General features: G+C 54.5%; 5 protein-coding genes and 1 non-coding gene across 6 annotated transcripts in view; 4 read left to right on the top strand and 2 right to left on the bottom strand.

Moving 5' to 3' along the window:
* The first annotated feature begins 707 nt into the window (after window positions 1–707).
* Window positions 708–2,462, top strand: SODALDRAFT_42634 (Tfb4-domain-containing protein). The gene has a single exon (XM_028615361.1). The coding sequence runs from the start codon at window positions 950–952 to the stop codon at window positions 2,288–2,290; it is 1,341 nt and encodes a 446-aa protein (XP_028471389.1). The 5' UTR covers window positions 708–949; the 3' UTR covers window positions 2,291–2,462.
* Window positions 2,463–3,251: 789 nt separating this feature from the next.
* SODALDRAFT_268358 (threonine aspartase) lies at window positions 3,252–4,853 on the bottom strand (the record flags this gene model as incomplete). The annotated part of the gene is made up of 2 exons (XM_028607604.1): window positions 3,252–4,591; window positions 4,661–4,853. Coding segments are annotated over 2 exons (1,533 nt in total), but the record flags the coding sequence as incomplete, so codon positions are not given.
* A 2,394-nt stretch (window positions 4,854–7,247) lies between these two features.
* SODALDRAFT_269614 (actin-2) lies at window positions 7,248–9,160 on the top strand (the record flags this gene model as incomplete). The annotated part of the gene is made up of 7 exons (XM_028607671.1): window positions 7,248–7,282; window positions 7,433–7,455; window positions 7,562–7,780; window positions 7,864–7,910; window positions 7,984–8,070; window positions 8,177–9,010; window positions 9,095–9,160. The coding sequence occupies 7 exons, from the start codon at window positions 7,248–7,250 to the stop codon at window positions 9,158–9,160; spliced, it is 1,311 nt and encodes a 436-aa protein (XP_028471387.1).
* Window positions 9,161–10,858: 1,698 nt separating this feature from the next.
* Window positions 10,859–12,467, top strand: SODALDRAFT_327780 (alcohol dehydrogenase; the record flags this gene model as incomplete). The annotated part of the gene is made up of 2 exons (XM_028610518.1): window positions 10,859–12,293; window positions 12,447–12,467. A coding segment is annotated over exon 1 (899 nt), but the record flags the coding sequence as incomplete, so codon positions are not given.
* A 6-nt stretch (window positions 12,468–12,473) lies between these two features.
* Window positions 12,474–12,545, bottom strand: SODALDRAFT_t16. Its single transcript has one exon. It is a non-coding gene; the product is annotated as a tRNA-Ala (tRNA).
* A 661-nt stretch (window positions 12,546–13,206) lies between these two features.
* Window positions 13,207–14,732, top strand: part of SODALDRAFT_327778 (succinyl-CoA ligase beta-chain) — a 1,930-nt gene continuing 404 nt past the window's right edge. The window contains exons 1-3 of the mRNA XM_028610517.1: window positions 13,207–13,320; window positions 13,402–13,500; window positions 13,580–14,729. Coding sequence (XP_028471385.1) covers window positions 13,267–13,320; window positions 13,402–13,500; window positions 13,580–14,729 — 1,303 coding nt within the window. The 5' untranslated portion in view covers window positions 13,207–13,266. The remainder of the gene's footprint in view (window positions 13,321–13,401; window positions 13,501–13,579; window positions 14,730–14,732) is intronic.

Raw genomic sequence — 14,732 nt, 5'->3', positions numbered from 1 at the left:
GAGGCGTCGTCACAACCGCTGAAGAGCGTCCACTATTAGCATTCTAACTTAGGGGATCGTAGTGGGGGTTCTTATCACATGTAGTGGCTCTGTCAGCGCTATGGTTGGGGGTTCTGTGGTCTCTCTGGCTTCTATTTCGAGTGTTTGATGTGCGGAGTAATTACCTAAGGTAATTAATACCTTAATAAGGTACGTACAGTCAGTACCTTGGTTACCTTAAGGTAGACTGACGCACACGTAATTACAGTGGTAACACAACTTAAAGTACCTGTGCCTTGCGGAGCTTATTAACGCCGGATGTACTATGCATGCAGATATTCGGGCAGCCAATGTCAGATTCAGTGTTCTCTTTTCCTTTCTCTTTACATATTTCACAGATTCCCTATATAATGATTATTATAGATCCGCAAGGCCTTTTGACCCAGCTTGGAGCATACCAACTACCTTATTAGGTGTGAGTCTGGAGCTACTGTAGGTCATCAAGCTAATCGCAAAGTAAGGTACTTCGTACAGAGTACGGAGTAAGCAAAAGAATAAGGTATCTTATTAGGTCCTCCGTATACCTTGTACGAAGTAAGCCTCAACCTCAGTGGCCCCACGGCAGAAGTACCTAAATACCTACCTTAGGTAAGAACCCATAAATAAGCGGTACGTACCTTATCAAACGCCTGCACGGACGCGCTATCAAGAACGCTAATTACGGATACTTCGACGTTGTAAAGCCACTGGGCTTATTTTAACAATATTGAACCTCTTCCAAGTCCTCTTCCAAGTCCTCTTCCAAGTCCATCTCGTGAACAAAAACGAAAAGAAAAAAAAAAACCCCAGACGAATCTACTTCGTACACCTTATTCAATGTTCATTTGGTGACACTTTCATCCACCCCCTTCTTGTCCCTCCTGGGGAAACTTTCATTTCATGCCAAGAATCCGAACCACCCTCGTTCACCATGAATGAAGTCGACGCCTCGGAACACTATCAAGGGGCCACCTCCACGGCCGGGGACACCACGTCCCTGTGCACTGTGATCATCGACACCAACCCTCGCGCCTGGGCCGCCATGAATGACGTCTTGCCCCTCCACAAGGCCGTCTCCAACATCCTCATCTTCCTCAATGCCAACCTCGCCTTCAACAATTCGAACCAGGTCGCCGTCATCGCCTCCCACACCAATCGCGCCGTTTGGCTCTATCCTTCCCGACCAGACCCCCCGCGACCCTCCCACGATGGCGGCTCGACCGAAGACATAGACATGACCGACGCACCGCCAGCCTCAACCGTGCCCACGCGCGCTACTTCCTCCGCCAACAAGTATCCCCAGTTCGCCCAGATCGAGACCGCCGTCCTCGCCAGCCTCAAGAAGCTCCTCGACGAGACCACCGAGCCTGACCTCTCCTGCACCACCTCCCAGCTCTCCGGCGCTCTTACCCTCGCCCTCGCCCACATCAACAAGACCTCCCTCGCCCTCGCCGCCAACTCCCTCTCCGATAAGGCCAACTCCGTCCCCGGCGCCGCCGCCGCCTCCTTCTCCTCCTCCACCATCGCCCCGGGCATGTCGGCCCACATACTCGTCCTCTCCGTTTCGGACGCCGAGCCTTCCCAATACATCCCGACCATGAACGCCGTCTTCGCCGCCGCCCACGCCCAGATTCCCATCGACGTCATCGCCCTCTCCCCGGCCTCCGTTCGCAGCAGCAACAACAACAACAACAACAACAACAACACCTCCCCCCCTGACGGGCCCGACTCTCGACCCCCCCGACCGGGCTCCCACGCTGCCAACCACTCCGCTTCAGCCACCTCCTCTTTCCTCCAACAAGCCGCCCACATAACCAACGGCATCTTCCTGTGCCCCTCGACCCCGCGGGGCCTCCTCTCCTACCTGACCTTCGGCCTCGCCTGCGCCGACAAGACCGCCCGCGCCGCCCTCGTGCCCCCGACCCACCACTCCGTCGACTTCCGCGCCGCCTGCTTCTGCCACGGCCGCGTCGTCGACACGGGCTTCGTCTGCTCCGTCTGCCTCAGCATCTTCTGCTCCGTGCCCACCCTCGCCAGCGGCGACAACTCCACTGCCAATACTCCTACTACTACTACTACTACCAATACTGCTACTACCTCACACACCGCTCCCGTGGAGTGCCTCACCTGCGGCACACGCCTCGCCCTAGGCTCATACGGCGCCCGTCCCGCCGTCGTCCCCCGCCGCCGCAAGAAGAAGAAGCAGCGCGTCCTCCCCAATGGGAGCGTCAGGGAGGAGACGGGCAGTGCGACAGCTACGCCTGCGAGGTGACGAAAATCGCCGGACCCAAAAACAAACTAAAAGTATAATAACGATAATAATGAAAGAAGGAAACAAAAAAAAAAAAAAAGGCAAAAGACAAAACAGATCCCCGCGTGTCTGAGAAGCACCGCCCATTGCAAAAGGCATGTTCGATGACCTGGCTGGCAAGAAACGCCTTTGCCTGCGGACGTTGAAAAGTGGGTAGCAATCTGTCAAGGACCTCTTGTGCCCTTTCTACCCCTGAATGACCTCTGCCTCCATGTAGGATGCCTACTCCCTCCCAGTGAATGCGGAGAGTGGAAGGCGATAGCCACGGCGTGGATTGCTGACTCCCTATGTCACAGCCAGCGGGATATGCCCTGGTTACGTATATATGACAAGAGGACAAGCCTAAACCTCGTGTCATTATGGGAGTCGGAGCCAACAGCAAGTGGCAACCAGTGGGATAGAATCAGGCTCCCTTGGGAGTGGCCTACTCGAAATATAGGAGCGACTTCACGAGTTGTATAGCGACGACGACAGGACAGCGCCCATTGCACATAGCATGCATCAGACAGCTAGCACAGCCAGTAGCCCAGTGAAAAGGCCGTGTCGCTGGTCACTTATAATCTGGGAAGAGCGCCTACTTCGAACCACTTCCCTTGTCCAGGAAGTTCACTTATTTTCCTGGACATGACTTCCCAAGTCCATTTATCATCCGTAATTCCGAGTCTCCCCTCTCTCTCTCTCTCTCGCTTTACTTCGTTTACTTAGGGGGATTTACACATACAAGGGTATCTCTAATGTCTAGGTAGGCAGGCGCGTGTGCCTTAGGTGCGCCAGTATTACAGGAAAGTGAAGCCAAGCACCTGAGAGTTCCAAATACAGCCTCGAGGAAGAAAACAGTCTAGTCAGAGCCAATGCAGCTTTCTAGGATCCTTGACCCCGATACGCCACTTCGTCTCCCTGAACTCACACCCCCTTCGCCACGCTATTCCAGTGCGACCTTTCGTGCGCCTCGAGTCACCTGGGAAACGTCCCCAAGTCGTGACATGACACACTGGGGTTCCTTGTCGGAGCTTCCCATCGACGCGAGGGCGAACGAGTCCGTGTTGTGGGCGAAGTACAAGTAGCAACCCCCTCTCGTCTTCTTGACCGTCATCAAGCCTATGGCCCCGACCGGATTGCAATTCTTGACGCCCGGGTGTCCCATAAAGTCGTCCTTGATAAAAGATTCCATGATCGCATCCTCGTCATCTTCCTGGACATCCTGGCCTCGTGGGCCTCGTCGCGTGTTGCGGTATATCCTCTCGGCACACCGCTGTGAGGCCATGGTCGTGGCCATGTGCTCGCCCGTGCCGCTGGTAACAGTGGCGACGCAGACGCCATCCGGATCGTCTGGGTCGCAGGGCACGACGGCCGTACCGACACCGACGAGAGCAGCGGGGCCTAGGCGTCCTCGGTGCTTCATACCGATTCCGCCGGACGAGGATCCCGCTGCGATAGTCCCCTTGGCATCAATCGCGATGGCACCAATAGTGTCGGTGATCACATCCATTGTATGCTTCGCATCGTCGGTACCTGCAGGAAAGGGGAAGGGTCGCTTAATACCGCGAGGCGCTTGCTGCGGTTCCCGTTGCCCTTCATTTGTTGGCCTAGTTCCACCTTCCTCGAGCCGGGGGGATCTCCCTCCGTCACGGTCTCTTTCATGAGGTTGGGATTCTAGAATGGAGTGGACTTCCAAGCTCGACATTTTGGCAGGGGAAGCACGACGACCTCTGGGAGAGTTTACATTGTTGGCGGAATCGAGATGGCATTGCTCAGGCGGTGGGGGAGCTCGAGGTTCGATCAATCCGGCGTTCAACGGCGTGATGGGTGATGCACCCGGCCGGCATTCTGATTCAGGAGGACCATGATACGGCGAGTCGGGTTGCCCTTCATTCCATGTGCCTAAGAGAATCGCGTGGGCATGATCTCCCTGTTGGGGAAAGCCTGATCTCATCTGGTCAGTCGGGGTGCTGAGAAAAGTCCCATGCGGCTGAGAAGATGCGAGGTTAGATGGTGCAATCTCAGGGCCGTAAACCTTCTGTGACTCGCCCCCTTGCTTCAATCTCTCGTCGGCTCGCCGCAGATCGTCTTGCCAGTGTAGAAAGCGATCACGGGAATTTTTGGAGATTAAGCTCTCGTTGGGCACCACGAGCATTCCATGTTCCACGGCAAAGTTCCTCGCTCCGTCACCGACGAGTATGTTCGGGGGAACACGTCGAAGGGTCATAGGTTGCTTGCTCTTGTCGAGGATCAACTTGGCGAGGCAGATGGGGTTGCGGACGTCTGTCGAGAGGTTTCTTCCCGTCAGCTAAAGAGGGCTCGTTCCATCAGAATCGAGCGCTACACACTCACTCGGCACTGCTCCACAAGCACCGCTCCGCCCGAGGTGATCAACAATTGTCGCATCGCACTCGACCGTCCCATCTATGGACAAATTGGAGCCGTAGCCTGCATTGGTGATCTCTTTATCTTCGAGCACACGCAGGGCTGCCTCGACAGCGTCCGTTGCGGACGCACCAGATCGCAAGAACTTCATCGCCATAGTAGCGGCGCTGCATGCTTGTCAGAACCAGACAACAGCTTAAGAAGAAAGGGGGGCCGAGAGAGGGCTCACTCGTTGCACGCTCTGAGGTGGAGGCGCTCGTTTTGATGGCTGTGGAAGCCAGCTCCAGCGTGGACGAAGATGGCACCTGCATATTTGGGCCGTTGTTCTCTGGTCGACGGTCGATTTACAGAACCGCTGGCATTGGCGTTCCCGAGAGAGCGGGATAGTCCCCGACCGGTTCTGCGCGAAGTCGTTTGTGGCGATCCAGGAAAGCCGAGTCGAAACGTGTTACTGCGCCCTGGATGGCCATGTCCGGGCGGCGCATCGGGTTCGTTCATCCTATGCTGCCCCGATTGTTGTTGCTGCGGTGCCCCTGCTAAGGGGAACGACGAAGATAGATGGGCGGCGCGGATCTTCTGAATACGGCTCAGCATAGACGGTTTGAGGCGAGGTGGAATCGCAGCAGCATCTGTCGTATACGGCTTGGTGGGACCAGAGGTGGTTTTAGAGGCAGCAAGCTGACAGATCGACTCTGCGGCCTCCGACGGCAAAGATTGGACAAGGTTATCTCGGTTATCGATACTGATAAGATTTTGAATTTCGGAAAGGTTAGTAGGATGGAGAGAATCGTCTTCGGGCGCTATCCTGTGCTGGGCTTCTGGTATGATCCCTCCTTTCCCCGACTCATATGTTGCACTGGCAGACCTTCTCGAATAGACCGATGCTTGTTGTTCTGATCGTATGGGTTGCCTGAGGATCTGATTAGGTTGATATTGGTTCTGTGGAGGGCTCAGAATGGTAGGAATCTCCAGGGTGCTATCGGCGGGAGAGAATAACGGGAGCGTTTCCTGGTCCTTTTCTACGTTGGCCTTCGGGTCGCTCATGATGACCAAATGCAGCACCGTAGGGTTATCGACGGGTAGACGGACGTAGCGGCAGCGACGACAATGATATATGACCGGAGGTTGGGGCAAAAAGACAAGAGAATGGAAGGAGTGTGTGAAGAAGCAAGCCGGGTATGTCGACTCAATAGATGCAGCGACGTAGCTTGAGAAGGACTGAGAAGGACTGACAGCAGGAATACAATGAGCCCGGTTAAGATGATGCCTAGGCAACCATCCCACCACATGGGGAGCAGAGTCTGAAAGAAAAGAAAGACGATATAAAAGAGTAGAAGAGAAGAGTAGAAGAGTAGAAGAGTAGAAGAGTAGAAGAGTAGAAGAGTAGAAGAGTAGAAGAGTAGAAGAGTAGAAGAGTAGAAGAGTAGAAGAGCAAAAGAGCAATATTAGATGAGGACGGATAGTGGACAGAAGAAATAACTTGGGACAGGTCCGTTGCCCAGATCTGAAACTGGCTGGGCAAAGTTTCCAAAACTTGACTGACCAACATTTAAGGAAAAGTAACCCAAAAGCGGGAGGTGCTAGATGCTAGCTGATGGAGGAATTTAGGGGGTGTCGGGGGAGGAGCAGATGTAAGGTGAGGGCGGAAGGTGCGTTGACTGGCCTCGAGTGTTGCTTCCCACATGCCCTGTTAAGATGTAGCAGGCGAGGGAAACCCCAAACTAGGTACCTTAGGTACTTGGAGATACTTCCACTTGGAAGAGGCAGTCATAAACAGAAAGAGTTTCCTGCTAGGCGTTCGCAGGCGTTGCAACGGGCTTCGGTCTGTTAGATTCCGGGATTAGGGTTCCCCAGAATTGTATCCGCTCAGGTCTGGTTTTATGTTTTCTTTATTTACGACTTGTTGAGTCGTCTTGAGTCTTCTTCTCTTTTGAAGTTTAGTTCTTCCCTCTTGTCAAAACACGGACTCTTTGCTCTTCATCTTACAGCTCATCGTGCGACTGAAGAAAGCTTTAAAACATAGCGGAATGAGGTGAGTCTGAACATTGAAAAAGACTGAATGCGTCAGAATATTTAGGTGAGACAGACAGTGAACAATGAATGTTTTACTTGCCTGCTTGGTCCGAGACCACGGAGCGAGAATACTTCATGGAATATTTTGATGAAATGAAGAAGCTAGAAGTCCCGTCTCGGCTCGTGTAATTGAAGTCGTGATACAGTGTCAGGTCAGGACATTACAAGGTATACACACAGTACATGTCCTGATGCTTCGACCAATAGGAAGAAGCCTTGCCTCGGCCAGTCCACCAGCCACACAAGAACCCCACCTCAGTCTCCAGCCTGGGTCAGGTACCTGCCACTGAGCTGCGTTGCACACAATCCACTCCTGACGTCGTAATCCTCGTACGGCTGGCTCTCCAACCTCACCGTCGACCAAGGGACGCTAGGCTCCCTACACTACACTGCTCCATCAGCAGTATCTCTCTCCTGCTTTCATGCAATCCGACAGATAACAGGCGTATTTCTGCGCGCGAGCTTCTTCTCTTCCACAGCAATGGCTAACCAAACGCCCGCCGTTGTCATGGACAAGTAAGACAGGCCCATCCTCGACAAGCCCCCCTCTCCCCCCTTGTTTTCGTCATGCCCCGCATCCGAGAAGAGGGAGCAGACAAGCTGGAGCCGGGTTTCAGCCATTTCCGAGAGCATGTTCAAGAGCTGAGCTGACTTCATGCTTTTTAGCGGCACCGGCTTTTCTAAGCTCGGTATGACCTCCCCGATATTCCTCTCGCCGAACTTGCCCTCGCAGAGAGCCCGACCCCGTCGTCCGCCAATTCGTTTCCCGATCTAATCTAACCACCTTATCCCTAGGTTTCGCTGGCAATGACTCTCCCTCCTTCGTCTTCCCGACCGCCATCGCAACAAAAGGCGCAGGCAGCGGTGCCGGCGCGGCCCGCCCTTCTGTCGCGAACAAGCCGAGCTATCTGACCGGTGGTGCCGGCGCGGGTGGCCACCTAGGCATGAAGCGTGGCACTGAGGATCTCGACTATTTTATCGGCGATGCGGCCATTGCTGCGTCGTCGGGACCCGGTCAGTCAGCCCAGCCGAGGCAACCGATACCCACGTCGATGGTGCAAACGCCTTAGATGCTGACTACCTATTATTTGCTTCAGGGTATGGCCTGCATTATCCGATTAGGCACGGGCAGATAGAGAACTGGGTTCGTCAAATAAATAAACCAGATTGACTTCCACTTTGACGACGATGAGGAGCTGACGGTCACCCCGTCGTAGGACCACATGGAGAGATTCTGGTCGAATTCGATCTTCAAGTACCTCCGTGTTGAGCCAGAAGACCACTTTTTCCTCCTCACCGAACCGGTTCGTCTCAGACATTCTTCCCCCTTTCTTCTTTTTCCCCTCCTCGTCATCCTCCTCGATACCGCCCCTCGTCTGCACCACCTACTGACGTGTCGTGACTCTCTAGCCTCTGAACCCTCCAGAGAACCGCGAGAACACGGCTGAGATCTTCTTCGAGTCCTTCAACTGCGCCGGCATGTATATCGCCGTCCAAGCCGTCCTTGCCCTAGCTGCTTCATGGACATCCTCCAAGGTACAGGATCGATCGTTGACCGGCACCGTCATCGACTCGGGCGACGGTGTTACCCACGTCATTCCCGTGGCCGAGGGCTACGTGATCGGTTCCTCCATCAAGTCGATCCCCATTGCCGGCCGCGACATCACCTACTTTGTCCAATCCCTGCTCCGTGACCGAGGCGAACCGGATTCGTCCCTGAAGACGGCACAGGAGATCAAAGAAGAGTACTGCTACGTTTGCCCGGACATCGTGAAGGAATTCTCCCGCTACGACCGCGATCCCACCCGCTTCATCCAGCACCCCGTTCTGCAGCCCGGCGGGCGCAAGGCGACGGTCGACGTGGGGTACGAACGTTTCCTCGCGCCCGAGATCTTCTTCAACCCCGAGATTTACAGCTCCGATTTCCTGACCCCGCTCCCCGAGGTCGTGGACGGCGTGATCCAATCGTCGCCCATCGACGTGCGCAGGGGCCTGTACAAGAACATCGTGCTCTCCGGCGGCAGCACGCTCTACAAGGACTTCGGCAGGCGGTTACAACGCGACATCAAGCAGCTCGTCGACGCGCGCATCCGGGCCAGCGAGGTGCGCAGCGGCGGTGCCCGGAGCGGTGGTCTCGAGGTACAGGTCATCACGCACAAGAGGCAACGACACGGCCCGTGGTTTGGCGGCAGCTTGCTGGGGCAGACGCCCGAGTTCCGGTCGTACTGCCACACAAAGGCAGAGGTTCGTAACTCACCCAACGTTTTTGGCGTTGCGCCCCCCTTCCCTGCGATGTATACTCGCTAACTCGATGTCCAACCTCCGCAGTACCAAGAATACGGCCCTAGCATCGTTCGGAGGTTTGCACTACTGGGTGGACCCGGGGGTTCATAAAGCAGAAGCGCTTCTTGTTGTTCTGTTCTGTTCTGATTGATATTGAGACGTTCTCTATAGAGGCCGGGTTGCAGCAGATTTAAAAGCCTTTTTGCCCCGCGAATGAGAAGAGACAAAATTAACACCACTAATCCAATCCCGGGCCTGTCTGGGGCTTCGTGAAACCATGAGCAGTAGAATTAATTTACAAGGAATTTCAGATACAGTCACAAGCTCTTGGGGTGGAAGAGGAGACGGAGGACGGAGGACGGAGGACGGAGGGAGGGAAAGAGAGATGGTGTGATGCTTGCATGTGCTCGTAGGATGACGGTCTAGAAGGGGGCCTTTGGCTGGGGGAAGGCTACGGAGTAGAAGGATGAAACACGGGTAAACGTGGTTCAGTGAATCAGTGAATGGCCTGAGGGGACTAGTACTGTATGCCGAGCATGGCGCCGCCAAAGTCGAGCCCCCGAGCCCCAGGTTTCTTCCGGAGTAGGTGCCTTACAGAGCTGCTCTGGAGAACCACAGTTGCCCGCCTTGGCAACCCGGGCCCCTCCTAACAGAAAACTACCAAGTACCTAATTAAGCCGGGACCGGAAACGGAAGGGCGGCTCCAGCTGCTCCAGCTCGGTGTGCGTGTCACCTCACGTCGCTGGACATCGGATCTAAGATGGCATACTGACGTAATTACTAGGGCTTATACAATACCGTATTGTTTTAGCAAGTTCGTCAAAGGCCGAAAACTTGACGCCCCACCGATTACGACCTTATTTTGAATCGACTAATAAAACTAAGGAATCTTATAAGGTAGTCGATTATTAATATTAAGTAGAAAGATAAGATCGTCGGTCACGTCTAGTAGCAGAATATTAGTTGGATATTAACTAGGTATTTCTAGGGCCGTAAAAAGAGATATATATAGACTATATTAAGAAACCCGTTAGTATCTAATTAAGGTACTTTTAAGGTTATAGTAGTATCGTAATTCAGGCTATAGGAGATAGAGGGTTATCGGGGTATAATTTATAATCGATTTAGCCTGTGTAGGGAAGTGGGTATTTTTGACGTAAAAGGACACGAGCCGTTGCTCCTGCAGCAACAACTTTAAGAGGTTAATTAAAAGAAATTGACTCTGGATAGGTGGGGTCGATCGGACCATTTCCTCTCAGCACTAGATAAGGCAGTCGGTTCCATTGATTTCCTGCACCCATCGTTCCATACTGGTGCGTTTATTCGACTTCCCTACCCGTACCGACCAGAACGAAGCGGGGTAGTGTGTTCATGACGCCCGGCAATGAACCGCCTTTGTGCTCCCGGTTCGTCTAGTCCCAGGTATCGGAGCACTCCTCTTCACCAACCACATCTCTTGATTCTATCGACCAGGCTTTTTCGGCCTGCGCCGATTCCAACCCAATTCCGTGTTGGTGTGTATGATGCGGATTTTCCCCATCATTCCATGGCTTCCATAGGCTCTGTGCTTCGTACTGCGCTGGTCTCATGCATGTTACGCGTACAACCGCTTCTTCCAGAGCTGATCAGCCCTCCGTACATCGCATGGCGAACCCGTTGACATATATATATAGTATCTTACTTCCACGTCTCTACCCTGATGGCCTGTTCACTAATTAAACCGCCATCGACCTCAAGTGACCAACGGGTTTACTTGGCATTTTGGAGCATCCCTACACTCGCACTCTCGTATCCTGTTGCGGATCCAGACACCAAATATAGAACTAATCTAGTTTGTTTATATATTCCACCATGGCCGACGTTCAGATACCGACCGAGCAATGGGCTCAAGTCGTCGAGCAAACGGGCGGCCGTGAGCCCCTCCCAACCTGTTTTCCTGTTTTCCTTTTTTCCTTTTTTTCCTTTTTTTCCTTTTTTTCTTTTTTCTCTTTCTCTTCTCCTTTCTGCTTTGATTTCCATTGAAATCCAGCATCTAACACGCCTACTCCCGCACAGCCCTCGTTTACAAGAAAATCCCCGTCCAGAAGCCAGGTCCGGATGAAGTCCTCGTCAATGTCAAATATTCTGGCGTCTGCCACACTGACCTCCACGCCATGATGGGCGACTGGCCCCTCCCGACGAAGAAACCCCTGGTTGGCGGCCACGAAGGCGCAGGCGTCGTAGTGGCCTGCGGCTCCCTCGTCAAAAACATCAAAGTAGGCGACTATGCCGGCATCAAGTGGCTGAACGGCAGCTGCCTCAACTGCCCGTACTGCGAGAACGCCGACGAGCCGCTGTGCCAGGGCGCCCTGCTGTCGGGCTACACCGTCGACGGCACGTTCCAGCAGTACGCCATCGCCAAGGCGGCCCACGTGGCCCACATCCCGGGAAACTGCGACCTCGAGGCCGTCGCGCCGATCCTCTGCGCCGGCATCACCGTCTACAAGGGCCTGAAGGAGTCGGGCGCGCGCCCGGGCCAGATGGTCGCCATCGTCGGCGCCGGCGGCGGTCTCGGCTCGTGCGCCGTGCAGTACGCCAAGGCCATGGGCTTGCACGTCATCGCCATCGACGGCGGCGAGGAGAAGGGCGCGCTGTGCAAGAAGCTCGGCGCCGCCGTCTACGTCGACTTCCTCACGTCCAAGGACGTCGTCGCCGATGTCAAGAACAACACCCCGGACGGGCTCGGCCCGCACGCCGTCCTCCTCCTCGCTGTCCAGGAGAAGCCGTTCCAGCAGGCTTCCCAGTACGTCCGCAGCCGCGGGTCGGTCGTCTGCATTGGGCTCCCCGCGGGGGCGTACCTGAAGGCCCCGGTCTTTGATACGGTCGTCCGCATGATCAGTATCAAGGGCAGCTATGTCGGGAACCGAGTCGACACGTCTGAGGCTCTCGACTTTTACGCCCGCGGCCTTGTCAAGGTCCCGTACAAGTCGATTGGTCTCAGTAAGCTTCAGGATGTGTATACGCTCATGCGCGAGAACAAGATTGCGGGTCGCTACGTCGTCGACACTAGTAAATAAACGCGAAGGCGAGGAAATGGCATCTGTGGGATGGTCTGTGAAGCAAGTCGGGTCAAATCCGGGAAAGGGTAAGATGTCACTGAAGTGGGACACTGCGGATTACAGATATCTTCTGTCTCGGTATGGAATTGCGGCTTGAAAAGTCAATGAAAGAGAGGTAGGTATGTCGTAATAACTGTTCCCAACAATTAGGTGCAAGACTACCTAAGGCTTCGAGAGGACCAAATTCTAGGCCCTTGACTCAATGAAACAAGTTATTCGGTGTTTCAAAAAAGAAGGAAAGAATTGAAAGAAAAGGATAAAGGACGGGGTGAAAGAACCCAGCCAGCGACAACAACACCAAAAAAAAAAAAAAAAAAAAAGCAAGATGGACGATCCGCGAATCGAACACGGGACCTTCAGCATGCTAAGCAGACGTTATACCACTAAACCAATCGCCCAGTGATGGTTGTTAAGCGACTCTCGGAATCTCCCTGTACGGATACAGCGCACGCCGCGAGGAAGGGAAGTGCGCAATTACCGGACATGGCGCCGGCCACACGTAGGTACTTTGTACAAGCTTGATCCACCCCTTATTATCAAAGTGACATGATGGCAGTTTGGTGCGGATACGGTCGGCTCATAAGCATAAACTAATTAGCTACCTTAAGGTACTTGATATACGCAGTACCTAGGTAGGCACCTTATGTACCATCTCAAAGTTGTGATAAAGGCGCGGCTGAGCAGAATTCAGATTCTCTACGACGCAAATAGTCCAAAAAGAATTATATTCGCAAGTTTACTTACTTTTCCATTGCCCAAGTAGCATGATGGTGAAGATCATGGTCTTGTATAGTTGGTGTCGACGAGTAGAGACAAGTGTGGTTATGTAATGCAAGAGATTCCCAGTCAGCACGTGCGGGACATGAAACTTGCCTGGTATTAGAACCGGGATGTCGGAAAATGTCGGTCGCGGAGGAACCACAGTCCAAACCAATGACAGGTCGTGCAAAGGTCCTTGCTTCGAAGCCTTCTCGATAGCTTCACAAAAAACTAGCCTCGTTATCTCAACCAAACAAACGTCCATTTTCATCGTCTTGCTCGATCACCTCCCCCTCTCCACTCCATCTTCCGCCCTCCTCTTCCTTCCTGTCGAATACTCGACAGCGTGTCTCCGTCATAATGTATAAGCTCGGTCGCAGCCGGGCTCTGGCCTCTGCCTTCCAGCCTGCCAGGGTGAGTCTTTTGAACGTCCCCCCTTTCCCCCACCCGCTACGCATAGGGTCAACCAGACTGACGTACGACCGCGAATAATAGTTCTCTCTCTCCTCTTCCGCCAGAATCCCTAGCCTTGTACAACAGCAACGGAGACACCTAAGCATTCACGAGTACCGTTCGGCAGATCTCCTTCGTCAGGTACGCGCATCATCCCTACTCTCACAGGTCTTCTCCACCCATTATATTTCGTCATCTCTAATCGACCTGTAACATGCAGTATGGCATCGGCGTCCCGCAAGGCTCTGTTGCACACACCGCCGAAGAGGCCAAGGAAGTGGCCAAGCAAATTGGTGGCGAGGATATGGTGATCAAGGCGCAGGTTCTTGCCGGCGGTCGCGGCAAGGGAACATTCGACAATGGACTAAAGGGAGGTGTCCGCGTCATCTACTCCCCTACCGAGGCCGAGATGTTCGCCCAGCAGATGATTGGCCACAACCTCGTCACCAAGCAGACCGGCGCGGGCGGCCGCCTCTGCAACGCCGTGTACATCTGCGAACGCAAGTTCGCCCGTCGCGAGTTCTACCTGGCCATCCTGATGGACCGCGCCTCCCAGACTCCCGTCATCGTGTCGTCGTCCCAGGGCGGCGTGGACATCGAGACCGTCGCCAAGGAGAACCCGGACGCCATCACCACCACCTACATCGACATCAACACGGGCGTCACCGACGAGATTGCGCGCGGCATCGCCGTCAAGCTCGGCTTCACCGAGCAGTGCGTCGAGGCCGCCAAGGACACCATCCAGAAGCTGTACAAGATCTTCTCCGAGAAGGACGCCACCCAGATCGAGATCAACCCGCTCTCCGAGACGTCCGACCACCAGGTCCTCTGCATGGACGCCAAGTTCGGCTTCGACGACAACGCCGACTACCGCCAGAAGGAGGTCTTCTCATGGCGCGACGCCACCCAGGAGGACCCCGACGAGGTCCGCGCCGCCCAGTCCGGGCTCAACTTCATCAAGCTCGACGGCGACATCGGCTGCCTCGTCAACGGCGCCGGCCTGGCCATGGCCACCATGGACATCATCAAGATCAACGGCGGCGCGCCCGCCAACTTCCTCGACGTCGGCGGCGGTGCCACCCCCGCCGCCATCAAGGAGGCCTTCGAGCTCATCACCAGCGACGCCAAGGTGTCCGCCATCTTCGTCAACATCTTCGGCGGTATCGTCCGCTGCGACCACATCGCCCACGGCCTGATCAACACCGTCAAGGCCCTGGACCTCAAGATCCCCATCATTGCTCGTCTTCAGGGCACCAACGTGGAGGCTGCCCACAGCATCATCAACGACTCGGGCATGAAGATCTTCTCCATTGATGATCTCCAGAATGCCGCTGAGAAGGCTGTCCAGCTCTCAAAGATGGTTAAGCTTGGTA

This window comes from Sodiomyces alkalinus (genome assembly GCF_003711515.1).
Source record: "Sodiomyces alkalinus F11 unplaced genomic scaffold SODALscaffold_1, whole genome shotgun sequence".
Lineage (NCBI taxonomy): Eukaryota > Fungi > Ascomycota > Sordariomycetes > Glomerellales > Plectosphaerellaceae > Sodiomyces > Sodiomyces alkalinus.
This window is presented reverse-complemented; position numbering and strand designations above follow the sequence as displayed.

Coding starts and splice junctions, on each gene's coding strand:
- SODALDRAFT_42634 (XM_028615361.1), top strand. CDS start 950: ATGAATGAAGTCGACGCCTCGGAACACTATCAAGGGGCCACCTCCACG.